The sequence below is a fragment of the Egretta garzetta genome, unplaced genomic scaffold (genome assembly GCF_000687185.1).
Source record: "Egretta garzetta isolate BGI_Z169 unplaced genomic scaffold, ASM68718v1 scaffold217, whole genome shotgun sequence".
Classification (NCBI taxonomy): Eukaryota; Metazoa; Chordata; class Aves; order Pelecaniformes; family Ardeidae; genus Egretta; species Egretta garzetta.
The window spans coordinates 452687-477618 of NW_009260395.1; the positions used below are offsets into that span (position 1 = coordinate 452687).

A 24932-nucleotide genomic window follows, 5' to 3' on the forward strand; every position below is an offset into this window, starting at 1 on the left:
TGTAGTTAGTGTAGAAACACATATGGTTCAGTGCCCTATGTCATTTAGAGAGCCAACATTGGTTTTCCAACAGGAAGAACATACCCTTGATCATTCTTAATTCCAATAGCCTGGATGTCTGCTCATTAGCCATGCACTTTTTCAGTTATATTTTTTGTGAGTTACTGTTTCTTTTCTTTTGAGTAAATTGGGTGGGTGACGTTATTCTCTAGGATATAAGACAATTGGGAAAAAAATTAAGACTTTAATATCTCCAGTTTAATTTGGTTTTTCTAATAATTCTTCAGAGGCAGATTTCTCGGAGCTACTGAAATGTACTCTTCTCAGTCTTGCGTTTGTTCCTCAGGAAAATTTGCTTTTGATTTTGAGGGGGTTTTTTCTAAATGAAGGTGTAGAAACTGCTGCATAATGAATCAAACTAGAAATATCTGAGACAGCTGATCTTTGTAAAGACATGCCAACTCTAAATCGGTGTGTTTGTCCATCTATTTAGTATACATCTGCATTAACATATGATGGAGTACTTGTGATGGCTGAAACTTTCCGTAATCTGAGAAGACAAAAAATTGATATTTCAAGGAGAGGAAATGCTGGTGATTGTCTTGCTAACCCTGCAGCCCCATGGGGTCAAGGAATTGATATGGAGAGGACATTAAAACAGGTAAGGCTAGGCTTTATTCTAGTGATCTTTCTGAATATTGGATACTGTTAGTACACCATAGGAATTGGAAGATATTATACACAATTCTAGTAATGGAAGAAAATAAATTTATTTTTTCAGTTGCCATTTGGAAACAGCTGGGGCTGTTCTGGTTGTTCTGTTTTATAACTTGGAATGCAGGCAGAAGGGAGGGAACTGGTGCTATTTGAAACAACTATTAGTTCTGTTAAGATAGTTGGGACTTCCTCCACTGTACAGGTGAGCTCATCTGTTGCTTTTGCATATAAACTGGGTGTACAGGTATTGTCATTTAAGGAAAAAGGTATAGCTACATCATATAACCTTTCAAATATGTTTCTGTCATCTTGAATAAAAGTAGATTTCTCCCAGGGAATTCATATAGGTAGTATTTTTTTCTTTAAAAAGAAATAACCCAGAGCTATTGTTCTCTGATGTCAGGATTTTGAATTCCTGATGAATATGGATGCCTAGAAAGTTCCAGATCTCTGTCAAGATGATTTAGCCTTTCCTTTGAATGGGACAGTAAGAAAATAAAAATCCTGCAGTAGAATTTAAATCATTGCAAATGAGCAGGCTCCACTCAGGAGAAACTGCTGAGGAGAAGTGACTGCTGACAGAGCTGTCAGCTCTGTGCCTGGAAGCCAAGGTTTCAGTCCTGGAGAAAAATCAGCAGAGATAGAAATGGACAGAGGGAAGGAGTAAGTGGTTTAAATCCACATCCTGGGTCTCAGGGACAGAAATAAAGCATTTTGTATGCTTCACATACTCCATGCAGATGCACAGATCTGTAACAATTGTGAGAAGCATGAAGTCAGGCTTCTGTGTTAGGGCAGATAGCATGAACCTTTGAGTCTGGCCAAAGAGGTTTGCATGGCCAGGTCCTGGCATAATCAAAGCCAGCAACAATATGGCCATGGCTTCTTTGGGATGAGGGCCACAGTCTGAGTATCCTTTGGTGAGGCAGTACAGGACTGAAAGGAAAAAAAAAAAAAAAGAGTTATGGTTTCAGCTCAGACACGGGTCGTGGAAAACTGCCACAGCCAATCTTATGGCTTTACATCTGTCCTTCTCCACTCTGAGGCTTTGAAAACACTCTTTTCAGGCCTTACGCATGTCACCAATCTTCTGGGATAGCAAATTGCTTTGCTGGGGTCAAGGTTGTTGTCAAGTTTACCTTGATGAGCAATATATATTCCATTTATACATTTAATCCACCAGAGTGTGAGCTAAAAAGATATATGAGCTCAGGCCGAACATCCTTTAGGTTTATTTCATGTGATCCAAAATATTCTGCATCAGTGATGAGAACGGTAAAAAATGTACTTCTCTTTAGGACCTGCAGCTGGAAAGTGTTGAGCTGCACAGCATGAAAGAAGAGAAGGTCCATTATGTGTCTTTGCTAGCACTTAGATACTGGCATATCTAAGCCTATTTTGAGCATGGTTTGACATGAAGAAGGAATACAAAGGAAAAGTAGCCAACTTTCTTGCTTTATAGTGCCTGTCTATTCTAGAGTAGTGTTGTTATGGTAATCTAAGGATGTAGCCAGGATAACTTACATTGCATTGCGATATTTGGAATAAAGAATGTAAGGCTGGATCTTCATGACACTTTTTCGTCCATTTGTAGGTTCGAATACAAGGATTGACAGGAAATGTTCAGTTTGACCACTATGGTCGCAGAGTGAACTACACCATGGATGTCTTTGAGCTGAAGAACACAGGCCCTCGGAAGGTACATGCTGACAATATTTACTATCCTGATATCATATAAATTAGTTATGTATGATGAAAAGATTACGCAAACTTAGATTAAACTGGACCACTGTGTGGTTTAAAAAAAGATAATATATTGAATACATGGATAATATTTCTGGTGGAAGCAGATTTAAGCTGCATTTTCTACTAGATACTATTATCCAGTGCAACAAATCAGAGAACACAAAAACAAGTGTGCGTCTTGGAGAGGTGGGATGTCAGTCAGTCAAGCATACTAATGAAAACCAGCTGCATGGCATGTTGCTAGGCTGCTGGGTGATGGAAAATGGTCAGAACTCTGAATAGTGAATATTTTTTGTGTCTTATCCAAAGATTTCTATCTTGCAGATTACTGGCATTTTTAGGTGGGGTCATTTGTACCTTTTGTGTAAACATGAATCATAAGCTGTAACTAACACAGGGCGTTTAAGGGGGAAAGGAGAGGAGAGAGGAGGAAGAGAGAGAATTACCTGAATACTTATGTTTTCTGAAATTAATTGCAGTATCTAATCCTGTGTGCTTGATTGATTGCTTGTAAGCAACTTAGGCAAACACATTAACATATGTCTAAGCAGATCCTCCATGTCTGTGTGTATATAGCTTATCACTGAGCCCAATCACTTCGAAAAGATAAGCCTGGGTACTTTGTTAACCCTTTCTCTTCTGTGCTAAAATTTGTCCATTTTTCACAGTATAAAACAAATAAAGGGCAGAAAATGCACTCAGGCTCAGGGATTTTATTTCTTTTGATGGCACTGTTGTCTGTTTTGTTTGCAAGGTCATCAGAACAAGAAAAATTAAGAAGCTGATGGTGAATAGGAGAATCATGGCAGCTTGAGTAGGGCCAAGGCAATCGGAGTTGAATTAAACAATCCTCTGCTGTTGGGCCAGAGGTGGCAAGCCCAGTAAACAGTACCCCAGGTGAACTGGTTATCCCCAAAGACAGTTACGTGCCATGGTGATGAGGAGGCAGAGTCTTAAACTACAGACCCAGAGCAGAATTACACATTGGGATGAACAAACTGCCAGTATATCGCAGTATAGAGCTGTAGACCAAAGAAAAGCATGTATGAGGAGTACTGGTGCAGTTGCCTTTTGAAAGTATGACAGATGACTGAAGAATAAATTGGGAAAGGTGAGTCTGTCATCCTTCCCTCTTGGGAAGCCCAGTGTCTCCTGCCCGACAATGTATCCAACCTTGCTGCCACTCCTGCTCCCTTCCTGGCTGTGCGCTGCGCTGTCGGCCGCCCGAAGGATGTACAGGCACCTGGGGTGCATCCATGGCAAGTGGTGAAATAATGACCTTTCCATCCCCACTTCCCAGTTGTACAGGGGGGAAAGGCAAGATGGAGAAGATATGGTTAATTAGATCACAACTTCAGGAACTCATTAGGGAATTTTCGTGGCAGCAAACTGTAGAAAGTGGCCTATTGTTCCAGTTTCAACATTTGTCACGTGTTTTGGGAGAGGTGGCTGGCTGGCACCCCTGCAGAGATGTCCTCACCCTCTCTTCTTGCCTGCAATTTGAGGGGGAGGGTGGCTGCAAAAAGAGGAGCTATGCTCTTCTAGAGTCCCAAGGTGCTTTTCTTACCTTTTCATGCATGCCTCTCTGCCACTCTTAAGCCATTACCTGTCTTTGATATAACAAGCCATATCAGCTTTGACAGGTCTGGCTACTCACAAGGGTTTATTTCTCATGTATTACACGGTATTTTATATGTGATCATTGGACCAATTCTGTGCTCCAGCCTGACAAAACCTATATAATACATAAGAAATGGCTATACTTAATTGAACTAAGAGACCTTCACTTTTAATGTCTTCTTTTCATGTCCTACATGGCATGACTTATGAGTCACACAGCAATATCTTTTCAGGCCTAGCTTTTCCAGTCAGAGTAACGCATGCCTCTAATCTTTAGAAATGTGATTTTTGTTGCCTACAGCTTTAAGGATGTGAACAGAGCATCACAAAATGGCACAGCTAGACAGAGAAGACTTCCATATAGTTTTTAAAATGGGAAACAATAGCCAGTGTTCATATGAGTTTCATGAATGCAGCATTTCTTCCTTGCTTCTTGTCTGCAGAACAATAACAAAACCTGCTGTTAAGGGGAAAAGGGGTGAGGAGAAGGATCACAGAGATGTAGTGGGATGACTCCTGTGACTGGATGGTTGCAGTGGAGGGATACAGGCCCTTTAGGAAGGACAGGCAGAGAGGGGGAGTTGCTCTTTACATGAGAGAGCAGCTGGAGAGCATGGAGCTCTGCTTGGGGATGGATGAGGAGCCAGCTGAATGTTTATGGGTCTGGATTAAAGGGAGGACAGGTCAAAGTGACATTATAGCAGGTGTCTGCTCTAGGCCACCTGACCAGGATGAGGCCCTCTACAGACAGGTAGGAGTAGCCTCATATTCACAGGCTCTGGTCATCATGGGGGACTTCAAGCACCCCAATATCTGCTGGTGGGACAACACAGCAGGCCATAAGCAATCAAGGAGGTTCCTGGAGTCCATTGACAGCAGCTTATTCCTCCAAGGGATAGAGGAGCCACTGAAGAAAGCTGGTCTGCCAGCTCCTACTTACCAACAAAGAGGGGCTTGTTGGGGATGTGAAGGTTAAAGGCAGCCTTGGCTGCAGTGAGCATGAGATGGTGGAGTTCAGGAGCCTAAGGGCAGGGAGGAGGGTGAAAAACAAGCTCACACTTGAGGAGAGCAGACTTCAGCCTCCTCAGAGATCTGCTTGGAAGATAAGGGGTAAGACCCTGGAGGGAAAAGAAGCCTAAGAGAGCTGCTTAATATTCAAGAATCACCTGCTCCAACCTGAAGAGTTCCATCCCAACGAGTAAGAAGTCAGGCAAAAATTCCAGGAGGGCTGCATGGATGAGCAAAGAGCTCCTAGCCAAACTCAAACACAAAAAGGAAGCATGCAGAGGGTGGAAGCAAGGATGGTAACCTGGGATGAATACAGAAACATTGTCTGAGCATCCAGTGATGAAGTCAGAAAAGCTGAAGCCCAAATGGAATTTAATCTGGCCAGGGATGCCCAGGGCAACAAGAAGGGCTTGTAGGAGACAAAGGGAGGACTAGGGAAAATGTAGGCCTTTCACTCGATGAGACAGAGGCCCTGAGTACACAGGACAAGGATAAGGTTGAGGTACTGAATGCCTTCTTTGGCTTAGTCTTTACTAGCAAAACCGGCCTTCAGGAATCCCAGGTCCCAGAGACATGTGAGAAAGGCTGGAGCAAGGAAGATGTACCCTTGGTGGAAGAGGATCAGATCAGGGAATACTTAAGTAAACTGGGCATACATAAGTGCATGGGCCCTTACAGAATGCATCCAGAAGTCCTGAAGGCACTCTCAATAATCTTTGGTTGATCATGGTGACTGGGAGAAGTGCCCAAAGACTGGAGGAAAGTAAATGTCACTCCTCTCTTCAAGAAGGGCAAGAAGGAGAACCCAAGGAATTACACCTTGATTCCTGGAAAGGTGGTGGAGCAGCTATTCTTGGAGACCATTTCGAGGCACATTCAGGACAAGAAAATCATCGAGTAATCAGCACTGCTGACTTTGCCAAGGAGAATTCATGCTTGATCAACTTGATAAACTTCTACAATGAAGTGAGTGGCCTGGTAGATGAGGGGAGAGCAATGGATATTGTGTACCTGGACTTCAGTAAGACCTTTGACAGTGTGTCCTGTAAGATCCTCCTAGAGAAGCTAGTGGTGTGTGGGCTGGATAAGCAGACAATGAGGTGGACTGAAACCTGGATGAATGGCCAGGCCCAGGGGCTGGTGAACAGTGATCTGAAGTCTAATTGGAGGCCAGTAACTAGTGGTCTAGCCCAGGGGTCAAACATGGGTCCAGTCCTGTTTAATGTCTTCATTAATGATCCAGATCTGGGGCAGAGTGTACCACCAGCAAGTTTGATGATGACACCAAACTGGGAGGAGTGGCTGAATGACGGGGTCCATGCTGCCATCTAGAGGGACCTCGACAGGCTGAAGAAGTGGGCCAACAGGAACCTCATGAAGTTCAACAGGGAGAATTGCCAAGTCCTGCACCTGGGAAGGAACAATCCCAGGAACCATCATATGCTGAGAGCCAGCCAGCTGTAAAACAGCTTGGCAGAAAAGGCACTGGGGATCCTGCTGGACACCAAGGAGAACATGAGCCAGTAATGGGCCCTTGCAGCAAAGAAGGCTAATGGTTTCCTGGACTGCATTAGACAAAGTATTGCCAGCAGGTTGAGGGAGGTGATCCTTCCCCTCTGCTAAGCACTGGTGAGGCCCCACATGGAGAGCTGTGTCCAGTTCTGGGCTCCTCAGTAAAAAAGAAACATGGACATGCTGGAGAGAGTCCAGCAAAGGGCCACAAATATGATTAAGGGACTGGAGCATCTCTTTTATGAGGAACAGCTGAGAGAGATGGGACTGTTCAGCCTGGAGAAGAGAAGGCTCAAGAGGGATCTTATCAATGTGTACAAATACCTGTAGGGAGGGTGCAAAGAAGATTGATCCAGGCTCTTTTCAGTGGTGCCCATGCACAGGACCAGAGGCAATGAGTACAAGCTGACACACAGGAGGTTCCCTCTGAAGATCAGGAAACAGTTTTTTACTGTGAGAGTGATCGAGCACTGCAACAGGTTGCCCAGAGAGGTTGTGGAGTCTCCATCCTTAATGGACAAGGGGAAGGCTGTGGTTTTAGTGTACCTGGACTTCAGTAAAGATTTGACACCATTTCCCACAGAATTCTGCTTGAGAAACTGGCTGCCCATGTGCTGGACAGGCATACTTTTCACTGGGCAAAAAACTGGCTGGATGGCCAGGTCCAAATGGGTGGTGGTGAATGGAGTTAAATCCAGTTGGCAGATGGTCACAAGTGGTGTTCACCAGGGCTCAGTGCTGGGGCCAGTTCTGTTTAACATCTTTATCAATGACATGGACAAGGGGAAGTTTGCAGATGACACTAACCTGGGTGGAAGTGTTGATCTCCTTGAGGGTAGGAGGGCTCTGCAGAGGGACCTGGACAGGCTGGTTCAATGGCCTGCAGCCAATGGTATGAGGTTCAACAAGGCCAAGTGCTGGGTCCTGCACTTGAGTCACAACAACTGCATGCAAAACTGCAGGCTTGGGGATGAGTGGCCGGAAAGCTGCTTGGCAGAGGAGGGATCTGGGGGCACTGGTTAGCAGCTGACTGAATATGAGCCAGCAGTGTGCCCAGGTGGCCAAGAAGGCCAATGGCATCCTGGCTTATATCAGAAATAATGTGACCAGCAGGACCAGGTGTCATCCTTCCCCTGTACCTGGCATTAGTGAGGCCACACCTTGAATGCTGTGTTCAGTTTTGGGCCCCTCACTACAAGAAAGATACTGAGGTGCTGGAGCATGTCCAGAGAAGGGCAATGAAGCTGGTGAGGGGTCTGGAGTGTAAGTCCTATGAGGAGTGGCTGAGGGAACTGGGGTTGTTTAGCCTGGAGAAGAGGAGGCTGAGGGGAGACCTGATCGCCCTCTGCAACTGCCTGACAGGAAGCTGTAGGGAGGTGGGGGTTGGTCTCTTCTGTCAAGTAACAAGCAATAGGATGAGAAGAAATTGCTTCAAGTTGTTCCAAGGGAGGTTTAGATTAGACATTAGGGAAACTTTCTTCATTGAAAGGGTTATCAGGCACTGGAACGGGCTACCCAGGGAAGTGGTCGAGTCCCTATCCCTGGAGGTATTTAAAAGTTGAGTAGACAAGGTGCTTAGAGACATGGTTTAGTAGTGGACAGGTACGGTTGGGCTCAATGATCTCTAAGGTCTTTTCCAACAAAGGATTCTATGATCCTTGGAGATAATCAAAAGCTATCCAGACACAGTCCTGGGTAACTGGCTCAGCAGAATTGGCCAAATGACCTCCAGTGGTCCTTTCCCACCTCAGTGATTCTGTGATTCTGTCATTCACCATTCATCATGTCACCAAGATTTCAAAACAGGAAAAAAAAAAGAGAAAAAAAGTAAACAAAGCATATACACATTAGCAAGACAGTCTAAGATTTGACTCCTAAATTCCAACTCGAGCATCTAACATGATAATTGATTATAAAAAATTCTGTTGCCCTTAGTGACTTGTGGGCTTCACCAGGAGCACTTCAGTGGTTGCTACAAGGTGCACAGTCCTTCAGAAATAACACCATTCAAATGCAAAAGCGTTGTGACAAATTTATTTTGAGGCAGATATTTTTCCAATATTATTTCCTAAAAGACAAATTCAGCCTCTGTATAAGTGGATGCAACTTATATGAAGTCCAATTGCAACCCAAATAGAATTGGATGTACTTCAATAGCTGAATTGAATCCTATCCTTTGATGATTTTTTTTCCTTACAAATTTGAGGTGATTATAGGAAAGCATATTGTCATTTAGTGCTCTCACAGTGACTGTGAATCTGTATACTTACACAAGTGTAATGATATTTCCTATATATTTATTCAGTAATCCAGTTCCAGAGTTACTTTAGCACAGGTTTGAGATGCACACATGCAAGCTCACACCCATCTACACAAGCTAAAACTCCTTTGAAAAAAGCCTGCCATTCATCAAAAACCTCCTTTGTCTGTGTCTGCATTTTCATATGGTACTTACTTTTATAACACAGTCATTCATTCGTTTTCTGCTTTCCTCCTGAACTTCCCAGCAGTGAGGAATTTCACAGTGAAAAACAATCATTCACTATTATAACGAACTTCCCAAACCACCAGGTTTTGATGTACATATTCGGCCTTTAGATGGTGACAGTTCTTGACAAGAACTTGACATTTTCAGTTATCAATTATATCTGTGACTCTATGGTTGGATGAAAAAGAATATTTGTTAGCAGTACATCCTACTGGGAGGAAAACCTCCCTCTCCACTATCTCAGCAATGCTGAAGCTTCCCGTTAGCTGCAGACACCTAAATCAAGGCTCCTGTGCTGTAATAGCAATTGCAAAGAGAAAAGGAACATTTCGACTAAGTATACCAGAAGTTGTGCGTGGGAAGCATTGGGGCTTGTTTGCTTCACTAATAGAAAAAAAAAATACTCATATTCAGTCATACTCACTCACTCATATTTAATTGCTTCATGTATTTGTGGTGAGTGTGTCTGCACACTGCTCTAGGGACTAATAAAATGACTTGCCTCTCCATAAATTTTTTTCAGAAAGGAAATTAATGAGATAGTAAATGTAAAAATAAAGAGGAAGGTTGGCTGTTTTAAAAAAATATAGGATTCTTTAATGCATATGAGACCAAGAACCAAAAGCATTCCCCTGTGATTCTAGACTCTCATGTCACACCACTGCATTGATCTGTACGTGATGTTTCTCCACATCATGGAGGCAGAGTCCTATGTGATGGTGAATTTTGGTCTGGGTTCTACAGTAATGTTAGAAATAATATTGGCTGCATACGTGCTCCGATCGTTCAGCCAGTTTCCATCATACTGAAGTCGTTTCATCCAAGGCACAGACTGTCCTTTGGCACTGACAGTTACGCTGAAGCTCCGTCTGAAGGTGCTTCTGAAAAGTGAGCTGTGCCAGCTTGAATTGCGTCTCTTTGATAGGAACCTTTTAAAATCACTGCCGCTGTCTGCACCTTCCCTGGGAAAAAAAGATCAATCTATTAATTCATTAGATTCTCAGCAACCTGGAGAGCCCCTTTAGGTGGGATTAGACCACTGTTTTACTGCCATGTTTGTGTTCATGTTGGCCATTTGACATGGAGCTGAGAGCTGGATCAGAGGAACAGGCACTGAGCCATTCCCAGAAACCTTGTTGGATGGTCCACAGACAACCATGATCTGGTTGCAGAAAAAAAATGGCAAGAAGGGGAAAAGGGAGGGTGTTTGCTCATGAGCCACAGGTTAGATGCAAGAGCAGCTTCAGTTAAGGGACCTGTGTCTGGCATGCTGAAAGGATGGCTGGGAAGGTGGAATTAGACACCTCCAACTAAAAGTGAAGCAAGGAACCACTGTCATGAACCACTTGACAATTCATAGACATCCACCTTGTACTGGGAACATTATGCACACAGGATTCGCAGGAAGACCTTTTCTACCTAACGTCACCCAGGGCAAGATGAAATGATTGGGAGGAACTCTAAATCCAGAAATACCACTCGTTGGTACAGATTCTAAACATGATGTCACCACATGGAGTGAGATGAGTGTGCTCTAAGATTCTGACTGGGCAGGATTTACAAAAGCAGTGAAGTATTTTAAGACTCATATCTTCTTCTGGCCATCCAAAGCCATAGTACATACATAACCTGTGGGGATTTTTTGGGGGGTATGTGGGGAGTTTTAAGCATTCATTGAGCAGCTCCCAAAAGCATCAATAAAAGTCTGAAGGGGGATCTCCTTTTCTGAGGCTGCCTTCGTCCCATCTGGTCTTACAGCAAGCACTGCATCCCTGGGGCCTCACAAGAAAGGATGTTGACTCATGTCTTGTGCCCAACAGCATCACTACCGAAGCACAGGGCACAGCTGCAGGCTGTACTGAATACCGGAGCGATGTCTGTATGTAAGGGAAGGTTTCTGATTGCAGGCATACTACTGTTAATTTTTTTGTTCTCCATGGGAATACAAGAATGAGTGATTCAAACCTGGCTCGAGAGCAGTTCATCACCAGCAATGAACAAAGGCACCTTAAGGCTGCTGTCGGAAAGGTTGTGGCAGCCTAAATACAGCCACGGAGAGGAAAACCTGATTTGTTCCACCTCCCTGTAGGCAGTTACCAGAGATAATTTTAGAATGAAATCACTCTCACCATGTTTTAGAGTGAGCGGGGAAAGCAAGCACTTTTCTAGGAGGGGGGCTTATCCTGCATGAGCTGAGTTACTATCTGGTGCTGCCTGGCTGTCCAGTGAGTGTAAAGAAAGCTTTAATAACAGGGCTTCTAACATAGGTACTAAAGGTCAGTGCCAGCAGTTAAGTGGAGTGAGCCTGGTGTAAGTCCCTGGGTTGGGGTCTCCTGGGAGGCCCATGATGGAGCAGGGAATTGAGATCTTCCACTGAATTGCGAAGCTGTCATCCAGATGTCTTTCACTCCTCCGTCTAAGACCAGAAAATCTGCAGGATTAGTGAAGGAAAATTTTCTTATGGACAGCAAAAATTCTTCTATTTTATTTATGCGCCAGGAAGGCTTCAAACTATTGAGAATGGGATTTAACTTGTGCCTCTGGTCAAGGTAAGTAGTTCAGATCATTCAGGAACAGCTGAGCGGCAGTGACACCAGGTCTGACGCCCTGCAGCAGTGGTGAAGATGGTATATCCAAAGTGTTAGATATGTACCACCCACCGTGCCCCTGTCTGTGAGCGTGACAGCACTTCCTTTGGTACAAAATTATCTTTGGATCACTCTGTTGTTCTTATAATCATTTATATTTGTAATTATACTGACTGCAGACTTTTCTACTGAAAATGAAACACATTCTGTTTTGCAGGTTGGTTACTGGAATGACATGGATAAACTAGTTTTGATTCAGCATGAACCTACACTTGGAAATGACACTTCAGCTATTGAGAATAGAACAGTCGTTGTCACTACAATTTTGGTAAGGTGTTTCTTTTTTTAATGCTTATACTGGTGTGTGACACAATCTCATTTCTAGTTATGGTCTAATTTAGTCTGCCAGTTCCTACGTTAGTGGGAGGGTGAGAGCCATATATCTTAATTATCTTGACTGTCATGTCTGTACAGAGGCTTTATGGTATGCATTCAATAAATCAGGTTTTTTAAATTGAGTTGTGGTAATTTTTTTCCTTTATTCAGTCTTTTCCATTTTTTACTAAAGTAAGTCTCAGAAATACAAGTGAACTCTTTCAGTCACTAATTGATAAATCTTCACTCACAAGAAACGGGAAGAAAAATCTGAAACCTCTAAATGACAGAACTGAACAGGGGTTATAAAATGAGGTGTTTGTCATGCCAGTGTCTTTTTTTGTTGATACATTATAAATTCAAAATTGGCATTAGCAAGAGCTAAAATTCTAAGTAGTATAGTTGAGTCAGCCTGTCAGAACTGGATTATTTACTTCTAATTGTGATTGAAAACATGAATTTAGTAGATGCATTTGAAGGTATTTCCTAATGTGTTTATTCAGCATTTCAATAAAATTTCCATTTTAATAAAATCAAAATAGATTTGGGGTTTGATTTTCCAGTGTTACTGGTGTTTTTAAAGAGTGGTTGCAAAGGAGAACACAGTTGCTTCATTCATTTACATTTTTAATACACAGTTTTTCAAAACCGTTTTTTCTTACAAATCTGTATTTTAAACAAAATATTTAACAATTTTCCCTCTGAAGTCAGACATGCCCTTTTAAGCTGATGTTTGTCAAAGCCAACTGGCAAAGGGTGACCTTTACCTGACTGCTTTTAAGATTTTACATCTCAGTTCACTGCCCTTTTCACCTGCTTCATTTGGACAAGACATTTTAACCCTTTAGAATAAGCTGTGTCTCAAATGGGAAGGAATATTCTGTATGCATTGTTAAGCAATAGTTTTTCTAATTCAATATAGAGTTGAAAATAATCCAAAGGAAAGTGTCAAGACATTTTCTTACTCAGAAATGTATTTAGTTACCAGATTTCCAGCAGTGTGTATCAGCATTTATACATTAAGTATGTCTTAACAAATCTCCTGTTGAGGATTGTCATTCCAGGATGCAAACCAACCAAACTACTATACAGGAATTCAGAATGTTAACTCCTAACCAAATGGTGTAACTTTTTATTTTATTTTATTTTTTTTGCATGGGACATTTAAAATATATGTATCTTTTTCCTAAAAAAAAAAAAAAAAATAGACTTGGTGATGGAAAAAAAATATACTTCAGTACAGTCCTCCTCTTTTCAGCCTCTGATGAAGAATCCTATTTTAAGAAATTGATCAAGGAAGAAAAGAGTCCCAAGATGCTGCGAACATTCCTAACTAAGGCTCAAGTATTAACCACCAGTCTAGTAGCATTGAGCTAATTTTTCCATATGGATTACTGTTCCTCTGACTGGATGACCAGGCACTGAACCACCAAGAAAAGTTCTGTGACTAATCTGAAATGTCTAGAACAGATGACGTTAACCTTCAACTTTGCCAAGCTGAGAAGAGAACGATGTGAATAACAAGCTTTCAGTCGAAATTTTCCTCTCATACCAATCCTGATATCTTTGACTGAAGCTACCATACATGAATACTGTAATTTCCATAAATAGCTTCAAGCTTAGGAGAAGCAAGTAAAAAATAATAATGAAAAGTAATATAAAAGGTTCCTGTTTGCCAGAAAGGAAAAAAAGGAAAACAAGAAAGCTTTTAAAATGTGTTATCTTGCCTGTCCTGTTTGCATTGAAGCATTTTGATGTGCATAATAAATGTTATCTTCAGAAGAACTTTTCCAGTCCCAGTATTGAAAGGACTGGTGGGATCATTTTCAAAACCAAAAAGCTGAATTAATATTCCAAAGCATGCCCTATGTTTATGCAGCATGTCATTTTGGGATAAATGCAATTATTTGAAAGCAGCACTGCTTCTTGACCAAAAGTGTCCCCTTTCCAGTGTTTTGAAATCACAGTGCAAGAGAAATATATCAGAATTTGGTTTGAATAAGAATATATGGTGAATTCTGCCTTATCATGCCCATCTCCCATGGACTCCACTGGGAGCTGCACACATGATGCTGAAGGCAGATTAGAGCCATGATTCTTAATATTGGCCTGCCAGGGCAATGTATTTAGCATTCACAAGCATATGTTCACACACATAAGGAAAAGATATATTTAACTAGAATAACTTTCAGAATCCTGTTATTTTGCTCTTCTCTGTATTATAGTCATGTTGCAAATGCCAGACAGAGACTTTCTGACCTCTTCATTGCCCTCTTCACATTGAAGGGAAGTTGAACGACTGTAGATGACGCATATAATTTTGGTTGCATGCATATTTTCCAACATTAAACTGAAAAGCTTCTGCAACCAGTGCTGTCAGGCTTTTCAGTCTTCAAAGACAGGTGTCACGGCAGCGTAAGAAAAGTTTACGAGTTTTCAGCATGGCTCGCTTTAATTTTTGCCTGATGCCAAATAGCACAAGTTGATTTGCCTGCTGTTTCTTCAGTTTTCATGTGTCTATGCTTTGCTGTAATGTGGCTGTATGGCTATTGCGTAAAAGGTGCATTATAACAAATTAGCTCGGCAATCAACGAACTTACTACAGTGTTTTCTACTTGGCAAAATGTTATGTTCATTTGTAACGTAGTGAGAGCATGTGGAATTTATTCTACAGTTTTGGTTTAGCGCGTAGGCACTCCACCTATCTCTGATCAGTCATGTGGTGAAGGAGCAGCCCAGAGAGAGGTGGCAGCAGGGGCAGCTGATGCTCTTGACTCTACCAGCTGCTGTGCAGCCCGGCTTTTTATAGTTCCTGGGAGAGCCCAGTGTCCTGCACCTCATGTGATGCACAGGAAGGGACAGATTTTCTACCTGTGTTCAGAAGTATTCCCTCTAGGGGGTGCTTGGGACCTCCAAGTGCATAATAGGCTTATTGTATGACTAGAGAAGGGACGCCATGTGCAGCCTTCCTCCAACACCAAGGTAAAGGCAGAGACTTAACCAGCTAGGAAGAATGGTCATCTCTAATTTAGCAAGTTGGGAAATACAGTGACCAGATGTTGAGGTAGAACATAGGAGAGTGGTCTTGGAAGCCTGCTCCAAACTCTCTAATCCATTGCATGATACAGCCAACTCTGTACCTACTCTGAGACTGCCAAACTTGAAAAATCATAAAAATCCTGTAGAACCAAATCTCGATATACAGTGAGCTGCATCCGCATCTTGGCTTCCAGCTCAGTACTTTAATGAGATTATCTTGCTGTGAAGATTAAGCTTCAATGGCAGGGTCCAATTTGAGAATGAGTCATGTAGATCTAAATGGCTTTACAAAGGGTATTGATTCAGTTGCCCACTTACAAGCACTCGGTGACATTTAAGATGCTCTAGGATATACTGCCTATGCCCGATTTCTTACACTGGCAGGATGACACTTGCCTGTTTTACTCCATATATGACCACTCCATGTGGATGTCTCAGCTAGTGTATTTTGTTTCAGGCATGTGGGATGAGTTGTGCCCCAAGTATGAAAGCTTTCATCAAAGTCCACAAAGATTTAGAAATTGATTCAGTGACCCGTGGGTGGACGGCTAGCACTGAGGATATCAGACCTATCTGTAAAGGGCCAGCACAAAGGACCTGCAGAACGGCACTTGGAGGTCAAGCAGGCTACCTTAGGGCATCTTAGATGACAGATACCTTCATTAGGTGACTGAGAACCACCCTCATTCTTTTGACTGATACAGTCTCGACGGAGTCTTACCTCAAAAATACTAACTATAACCTCCTTTCTCATAATAGAAAAATATTTTTTCATCAGAAATTTTATTAATTAAATTCTTTAGTAGACTGGAGAAAAAAGTAAAGTTTGTTGCATGACAATAATAAAGACTTCAAACCGAATCCTGAACACTTTATTCAGAAAAAAAACCCAAACCCACAAAAAATTTCCATTGACATGTACAAAAGTTTCTTTCAGAATAAAGTGTGATAATGTGTGCCACTCCTGTTCTATAAATGAGACATTTCCTTGCACAAATATTTGTCACTTTTACAAACTAATTTTACAATGTTTAAAGATTTTGAAATTAACTTTAGAATAGGAAAGCCAAACATAGATCCGTTTGGTATTTGGGTTAGTTACTTTCTCCAGCTTGCCTTATAGTATAAGTCATCACTTGTGAGCATTTTACTGTACACATGAATTTGTGGCAATGTGGTGGAATGATTTGTTTACATCTATAAAGGTAATTGTTGCAGACATCAACTTGTATTTACAAATGTTAAGTATTGTTATAAAATTGTGAATTATATAAGTAAAGCTTGCACCATTTCAAATATCTGTTCCGTGCTAGTCATTGATCATTTCAATGTGGACTTTTCCTTGATTCACTACCCATAGAATACTATTAAGCAGCTGAAATCCTGCAAATATTGCGGTGTTAGACTTCATTCAGCAGCAAGTTGAAGCTGTGTTACACATCAGTAGGTTAAGAGTTTATAGTTCAAAAATGTAGTGAATAAAAAAGGTGGTGGGGAAAAATAGTATTTTATTAGACAAAATGCTGTAACTGGAAATGGTGAAAAAGGATGCCTACCGTTTTCAGCTATTTCAGCTGTTCTAATAGAAGATATTATCTTTCCATAGATACCTTGCATCTCTTATATCTTTAGACTAGCAGGTTACGCTAACATTACTACTAATTTAGAAAATGCTATTGTAATAGATTATATAGAAAAAATAATCTTTTTCAGTGCCACAGATAGAAAAGCACATCAAGATATGTCTGAGTACATTCTATTGATCCATTCAGATATTTCATGAGTTTGCAGTGTGACCTTACAAGTTCATCTGCATAAGTTGCATGATAGCAAATCAGTAAAACTTGCCTTTCAGTGCCCTGATGTTATTATAATAATATGTGCACACCTCATTAGTTTGAAACACCCCCAAAGTCTGAAATGAACAGAATTTAAAACTAGTGCTACTATGTGATTTTTTTTTTTTGCAAACAATCTTTATCAGAAAGCCACATTCAGTCCCACCCCCCCACCCACCCCACCCCCCCAAATTCTACCTTGAAAATACATCTCATTATTTGGCAGGTAGTGTAGGCACAACAATTAAAGAAACTGTTATTTATTCTATGTAAAATAGGTAGGAGGGAAAGGACAACATAGCAAACAGAAGGTATTAGGTGTTCCCTTTATTTTTGATTGTATTGTTTCACACTGGCAGATCTCACTCAATTGCTCCTTCTTTTAAAGCAGTCACAGCAAGAGGTACTACCTCACTCTGTAAGAGAATTGCATTATAAGTGATGTTCCTTGCTGTATTTCGCTCTAAATCGGTAAGACCAGAGTGTGTAGAAAGAGAAGTGGATGAGGAGAGAACCAATGTGGTTCCTCCAAGTCACCCAACAGATCCCTGCCAGAACCCAGGTGTTCTGAGCCCTCACTTGGTGGTCCCTCCACTGGATCAGATTGCCGCTGCTTGCACCTACCAGGTGGCATTGGATCCCACTGCTTCTTTCCCTCTCAGCATTCCCTCACAGAACTCGTGGGGAGGAGGGCTGAAGTTTATTTAGCCTTTAACAGGAAAGATAAGGTGCCTGTCACCTTCCTTTGCTGTGCAGACACAGTTGAAATGTTTTTTTGTAGCAGCCCTGTCAGTGATGAGGGGCAGGCAGAAGCACAGTGTCTGGGTTTTGGGAGAAGGAGCAGGCTGACCTGGTCTCCTCTGTGCCTGTCTGCTTTGTGTCCCTCTCCAGAATTATTATTTCCTGGTGTGACTTTAATTGTATGCCTTTGGCTTGGGATTTATAAGGCTGAATCAGAAAAGCTAACAAGTCACTAACTCTGGTCTTTGAAAAACAAAATTGCTTTGAGGTGCAGCAAGCAAATGTAACTGAAGCTTGTAAGAGAAGTCCACAAATGCAGGATACTGGACAAGACTTGGTTGTATTTCTAGCTAGCAGTTGGCTAAGTCAAGGTCAGGAGCCACAGTATTTTTCACCTCTGTTTATTTTTAACCATTTATGTGAAATAACATGTAGAAAGACACAGATTTTGACTTTCCCATTCATGAGAACAAAGAGCCTACATAAGGGAGGAACATTTGATTCATGTGCTCAAAATACTTCATAAAATCCAGATCTACTACAAAGGGAAGGCAGGACCCCTTCTTCTTGCTCTTCTTTCTCCTTCCCTGTGGAAGACAAGTGGTTGAGATTAAGCTGATTTAGCTGGGGATTGGAATACAAGAAATGGTGCAGGCTGCTGGTAATACTCAGCAGTTTTCCTTTGATGAGACAAACTCTGTACGGGCAAAGGCATGGTAAAGGCATCACACTGCATCACTGTAGTAATTACAGTCTGTAGTTATTGCTTAACTCGATGGTTTTCCCAGTGCCCAGGCCACATGCATCAGGATGGTAACAACTTGTTTGGTGATTGCCCCAATATTAGAAGTTCTTGGCAATCCTTATCCATGCAGTGGTCTTATGACTATGTGCTCAAGAAATGCAACAATCTTCTGTTGTCAACCTGTAATTTTTCCAGGCATGTATACTTATGTATAGGTCGGGGAACCAGGTAGTAAGACAGAATTTGGCTTCATAAGTGGCCACTGTGGACACATTTCTATGCTGTAAGGTTCCTTAGCTGAAGTAATGGCCATAATGCATCAATGGCCTCCAACATGGAGTTACTGCTAAGGGATTGAGGCCCAAAGATTTTGCCCCTGTACTCAGCACTGGTGAGGCCACACCTCGAATACTGTGTCCAGTTTTGGGCTCCTCACTACAAGAAAGATGTTGTGTTGCTGGAACATCCAAAGCTGGTGAGGGGTCTGTAGCCCAAGTCTTACAAGGAGCAGCTGAGGGAACTGGGGTTGTTTAGTCTGAAGAAAAGGAGGCTGAGGGGAGACTTCATCACTCTCTACAACTGCCTGAAAGGAGGTTGTAGTGAGGTGGGTGTTGGTCTCTTCTCCCAAGTAACAAGTAACAAGGACGAGGGAAAACAGCCTCAAGCTGTGGCAGGGGAGGTTTAGATTGGATATTAGGAAAAATTTTTCCAATGAAAGGGTTGTCAAGCATTGGAACGGGCTGCCCAGGGAGGTGGTCAAGTCCCCATCCCTGGAGGTATTTAAAAGATGGGTAGATGTGGTGCTTAGGGACATGGTTTAGTGGTGGAATGGCAGGGTTAGGTCAATGGTTGGACTTGATCCTAAAGGTCTTTTCCAATCTAAACAATTCTATGACTCTATGATTCTAAGAAGGATGTGACGGGAGGAGAGGTGTTCTGGGAATACACCCAAGAGTGATACATTCCTACAGTCCTTAGGAACCTGACTCTGTCTGTAAGGAAACACCAGAGCTTCCTCATTCCCAAACTGGGTTGAATTTAATCTGGAACCTTTCTCTCACATTGCAGTAAATGAACTACACAACTTTCTCCACTAATATTACACAAAGCTCCATTCTGCCATTCTTATACAGAGGTGGGTCCTGGGCAGATTTACCACAGGGAGTAAACTTACATAAGTAAAGGGAACAGTGCCTCCCACGTGTAACCTGTCTCTTTTCTATTTCTCTGCCTTTTCACCTTATAACAGTAAATTAAAGATACTGTTCAGGCTTGCCTATCACGTTCTTCTCTTGGGTGGATCCAAACCCTGCTAATAGGAGCTACATATTGGTATCTGAAAGGAAAAATTTACCTGACACGCTGAAAAATACTGGAATTGGTTTATTCCGTCCCCCTATTGCTCATGTAATGCCACATACCCTCCATTGTTAAACACCTAATAGAGGTTACAAAATTTTTGTTGCTTAGAGCTGATGTTGATGTAGTTTCAATAAAGCAGACATTCTCAGACTACACATTTACCTTTCTTTTATTTTTTTACCAATTATCTATGTAGGAAAGAAGTGCATAGGGGAGAGTGCTACCAAGGCTAGTGTCAAAAAACCAACATTTGCCAGGGCCAGCACAGAAAAAACTTAAGTTGCCGGTATTTTGTGATGTAAATTCAAACAAAGGGTGACATTAGTGACAAGTATTTTATCTGGAACTGGCTATGAATATGAGTTATGTGAATTAATTTAAAATAACACCGGAAAGTATAGTTTTACATAATGATTGCTAAAGTCTGAGTCCACACAGAGCAAAAAAGAAAAATGTAATCTCGGTTTCCCAATGTTACCTTGGTTTCCCAATCACATAATGTTCACTATTGTAATACTATGGTTTACAGAGGGAATGTAAGACCCACTTTTTGAGTCAGGTTTTACTTGCTTTCAATGTCACTCGCCAACCAAAAATATTTCCATACTTCTTCTTCATGCAGCATGTAAAGTAAGTGTCAGCTTAATACCGTTCTTGTCCATGCATATTGCTTAGATTCATCCTAAAAGACCTTGCAGAATGTGCACTATTTATTCAAAGGAGAAGATATGTGTTTCCTTGGGAACGTATTTCTATGTTCTCACTAAAATGTATGTAGCCTCATAGTAACTGTGCATTCTAAACCCCCAAAAAGCAAGTCATTCAGGCTGTGCATCTGAAATTACGTAGACAGTAACCACACTACGTTAGAGGATATGCTTACTTACTGAAGTCAAAAGTGTAAATTATAACTTGCATTATCCCACAGTCATTTGCATTGTATAGGTTCAACCTCTATTCATGCTTTAAATTTAGCACACAGTCTCTCTTTTAAATCAAAGTAAAATTTACATGCATTCTTGGATAGTTTTTGTGTTTATAATTTGCAAGGTTGATAAATCTTGTTAAATGTATAAACCAAAGTACAGTGTAAATAGTATAACTTTCCAGAAGGATTTCTGTTATTACATTTTAATTTAAATGTGTTGATACTATCCATGAACTTTTGATAAAATGTGTGTTGTTCAGTCAGTAGATGACGTGTTACTTTTCAGAGAATATTCTGTATACTTCTCCTTTACAGTTCTACTTCTTTCATTATAGGAAGCCCCATATGTTATGTTCAAGAAAAACCATGATACGTTTGAAGGGAATGACAAGTTTGAAGGATACTGTGTAGATCTGGCGTCAGAAATTGCAAAACATATTGGTATCAAGTACAAAATTGCCATTGTTCCTGATGGAAAATATGGAGCAAGGGATCCAGAGACAAAAATCTGGAATGGGATGGTGGGAGAACTTGTTTATGGGGTAAGCATACCAATTTTTGAAGCAGGATTTAATTTATCATAGTATTAGTCATGAAATAGGAAGTATATGTGCATTTTATTTAACCTTGGGGTCACAGAAAAGAAACAGAGTTCTGTTTCAGATTTCTGTGCTTTCCTCTATTTTCAAGAGAAAATGAAATAGTTTCACACAAATTCTACTATTTATTCACCTAGTACCTTGTAACATTAGAACATCCATAGTTTGCACATCCCTTAAAAATTCATTAATGTTAGAAAGCTTCTGTTCCTGATACATTGTAAAACATAGTTAGGAAGAATATCACTCATTTATTCATTTTCATGGAATGGGGGACAGATCTTTTAAAAAAGATAGGACTCAGTCTAGTTTGAGAAATGGAGAATCCACCATCATATATTAAGCATATATAACTAACCACTACAGACAAGCACTCAATTAGGCAATTCAGAATTAAGACAGACTTTTAAGATGAACATCAATAATAAAATTTAAGAGAAACCTGGTAAGTTCAGCAACTAAGAGCATTATGCTATACAGTGATTTGGAGAAGGATTCTTCAGAACAGCATAACAGTTAACAATTCTGTTGACACATAAAGTAGTAATATTTAATGAAAGAAGTTCTAACAAACCCATAGAAATATTTGCAGTATCTGATGTTACCAAAAGCAGCAAAACTCAAAGCTGTGCTTGCTGATGACTGCAGTTGCTAATATCTGCACTGAGAATAGATCAGAATTCTTAGAGAAACTTTTCATTTCAGTGATGGAGTGAAAAAAAAAAATCCTAAAGCTATTCAGGTGAGAACACTTCTGCCAATGAACTCATAACATGCCTCAACCTCCCTATAAAAACCTACTGCATATGGGTTGGTCCATCCACTGCTGCAGTTCCCGCAATTCCAATGGCGGTTAAGGCCACGTGCAGCTTCTCTCACAGCTCCATTTCTGTTCCCTTCTGTCAGCTAAGTATAGCTGATAAATTTTGTCAAAGTCTTCTCCACTAGTGTCAGTTCAAGGGACTCCTCAACATGAAATAGGCTGTGTGCGTTAGGAGTGTGGGAAATGGTGCCCCAGAGTTTTGCTGATTTCCCCTCCACATGGGAATGGAAAAGTTATAGCAGCCTCAGAGAACCCTGTGTGTTCTTGGAAGTTCTCGGAGGAGCCAATCTCACTTGTGTCTTTAAAGAGTGGAAAAGCTGAATGATCACCAAGTTGCCATCTGTCTAGAAGACATGAGTTGATGGCAAGATAGTGACCTTAGCTCTCAAGTCAATCACCAGCAATTTAGGAAGAAAGCAATGACACCCTTGATTTCCAAATACAGGAATTGCTTGTTTATAGTAATTCGGTTGGACTCGATGATCTTAAAGGTCTTTTCCAACCAAAGCAATTCTATATTCCATATATGGAAGCAGCTCAACTCTCAGGATTTTAAAAGTCAAGGTTATTTCAGACTTACTTTAGCAAAATGGAGGCAACTCCTTGTCTGGCTTTCAATTGCAGTAGCCATTGCATGGCTGTCAATGGCTACGCAGTGTTTTACCCTAGTAGGTTCTTTAAAACATCCAAGAAATTTTGCATACTGTGAGAAATTGCCCTTGCCCAGATATCTTTAATAACAGGGTTTCAGTGGCCTATCATCTAGCTGAATAATACAGAGGAAACTTGAAATTACACTTCAGTTTTCAGTTGGTTTTATTTTTTTCCCTTTCATTTACCTTGAAAAATTTACCTCATCAAACCCAAACTGCCCTAGTGCCAGACTGAAATAGGAAGTGCCGTTAGGAAGCTCACACAGAGGTTCAGACCAGTACTGGAATGTGACCTGCTGCTCTTAACATAGCTGAAAGCAACAAAACTTGCAGGCATAAGCAACCTGTTGTGAATCACCTGCATGAAGAGGACATCCCAGAATACATGGCCAACACTTCATTTTTTGTAATGGAGAAGAATGAGCTGAAGGCTCTTTAAAGGTGTGATCGCCAAGTTTAAAAGCTCCTGGGCAACTGTCTGTTTAGGAGGGCTGCAGTCTGACTGTGATTCTGGAATTGAGCTCTGGGAAGGAGCCACAGCAAAGCTCTTGGAGCTCTTTTTTTACTGAAAGAACTAACAGAAGTCTGCTGTTGCCCAGTATATTTGCTGTGCTGTCTGAAGGTTCCCTTAGGATGTATCTATCCCAGTGTATCAGTGAGCACTGGAACTTGCTTGCCTAACTGTTAAATTGCAATGATGGTCCCTGCTATATTTATGGCCCACAGTTACTCTCCAAAACAATTTTGGAGTCCAGCTGGACACAAGCGTGGGGGAGAGACCATTCCCTATAAGCAGCTTGAATGCAGCCATCCTGGTTTAGAGGTTAAATAACTTCCGTGGTAGCAACACAGACCATCCTATGCCAGCTGGCCTGAAGGCCAACAGCTACTCCAAGCATGCACAATGTACTTTTACAGGTGCAGCTTTAAATGAAATCGTTCTTCCTGTTAACTTACAAAAGTTGATTGCTTAAGATTTCCATAGGGAATCCCTGAAGAGCATCCTCCCTGCAACTTCCTTGAGACCTTGCCAGATGATTTCCAGAACATCAGGTTCCCTGGCCTATTCCATATAGAAAAAGCAGAAAAATCAGTCACCCAGAGACTTCCCTGCAAAGCTGTGCTATAAGAGGATGTTCATCTTCCCTGGTAGATCCCCAGATCATAAACACAAGTACTCTGAGTGCTTGGCTATGCTTCAAGCAAGGCTTTCTGTATGCAGCCAGGATTGGGACAGAATTTGCAACTGAATTAGCAAGTTAACGAGACAGTCTATTTGGGAAACATTTTACAGCTTCTAATTCCCAGCCACATTAAAGGATTAACAGACAGTTTCGTGCTGGCCAGTGAGACTGACCCTTTTCTGTGCCACACAAAAGGCTCCCCTGCTCTCCTGCTCTTTCTGCCATACCATGCCCCAATGCCACTTAGCCATATTCGTGTTACTGAGAGCGGCCATGTGTGCCAATTTTTATCCTATGTTCCCTTAAGATCCATATGCACCATTGGTTGTTCTGGTATCTGGGCACCTTCAGATACTGCACAGAGCAGCTTGGTTGTCACCTAAACTTTGCAGTTGATTTTTACATCGTGACCCAGGGGAAACAGTCTATAAAGTGCTGTGCTGTACAGTTTTGCTGTGACTGTACAGAAGGTCACTGGGTGTGGTGTTTATTTTCCCATTTTGTTTTTAACACTCTATTAAAAACTACCAGAAATCTTGGTCCTTTGTCCCTGATCTGTCCAAATGCCTGAAGTTGTCCATGTGGGGCTCTATAGCCCTTGATATCAACCTCACAGAAGAAATGCAGTCTGGGGATGAAATACTGTTAAGCACATTTCACAGGTGTTTCCAAGTGCACGAACAGTCAGCCCCAATTAAATAACCATCCTCCTGACACAGAATGTCGTTCTTTCACTGCTCAATACAAAAGGTTACAACTCATTTCTGTTTAAAATCTGAGAAGCCATGAGCTTCTGAGTTGAAATCACTTTCCTGCATGATTTTTCTCAGATAGCTTTACCACCTTCATACAATTTGTACCAAGCATAGATTTTATTCACAAGGTTTTAATAATATATTCTGGAAAGGCAGAAGTTTCTTACCATCAGACTTAATCTTGTCCCGTTGTATCCAGAATCCATCTGTA

At 41.3% G+C, this 24932-nt stretch overlaps 1 protein-coding gene across 3 annotated transcripts in view; it reads left to right on the forward strand.

The window, feature by feature from the left end:
- GRIA4 (glutamate ionotropic receptor AMPA type subunit 4) overlaps positions 1-24932 on the forward strand; it is a 234368-nt gene that overhangs the window by 156042 nt on the left and 53394 nt on the right. For 2 of the 3 annotated variants that reach the window (XM_009643037.2, XM_009643038.2), the window contains exons 7-10: positions 494-661; positions 2312-2416; positions 11897-12007; positions 21043-21249. In XM_009643037.2, coding sequence (XP_009641332.1) covers positions 494-661; positions 2312-2416; positions 11897-12007; positions 21043-21249 — 591 coding nt within the window. Of the gene's footprint in view, positions 1-493; positions 662-2311; positions 2417-11896; positions 12008-13312; positions 13346-21042; positions 21250-24932 lie in introns of those variants that run through there. The other variant, XM_009643039.2, reaches the window with a different exon arrangement.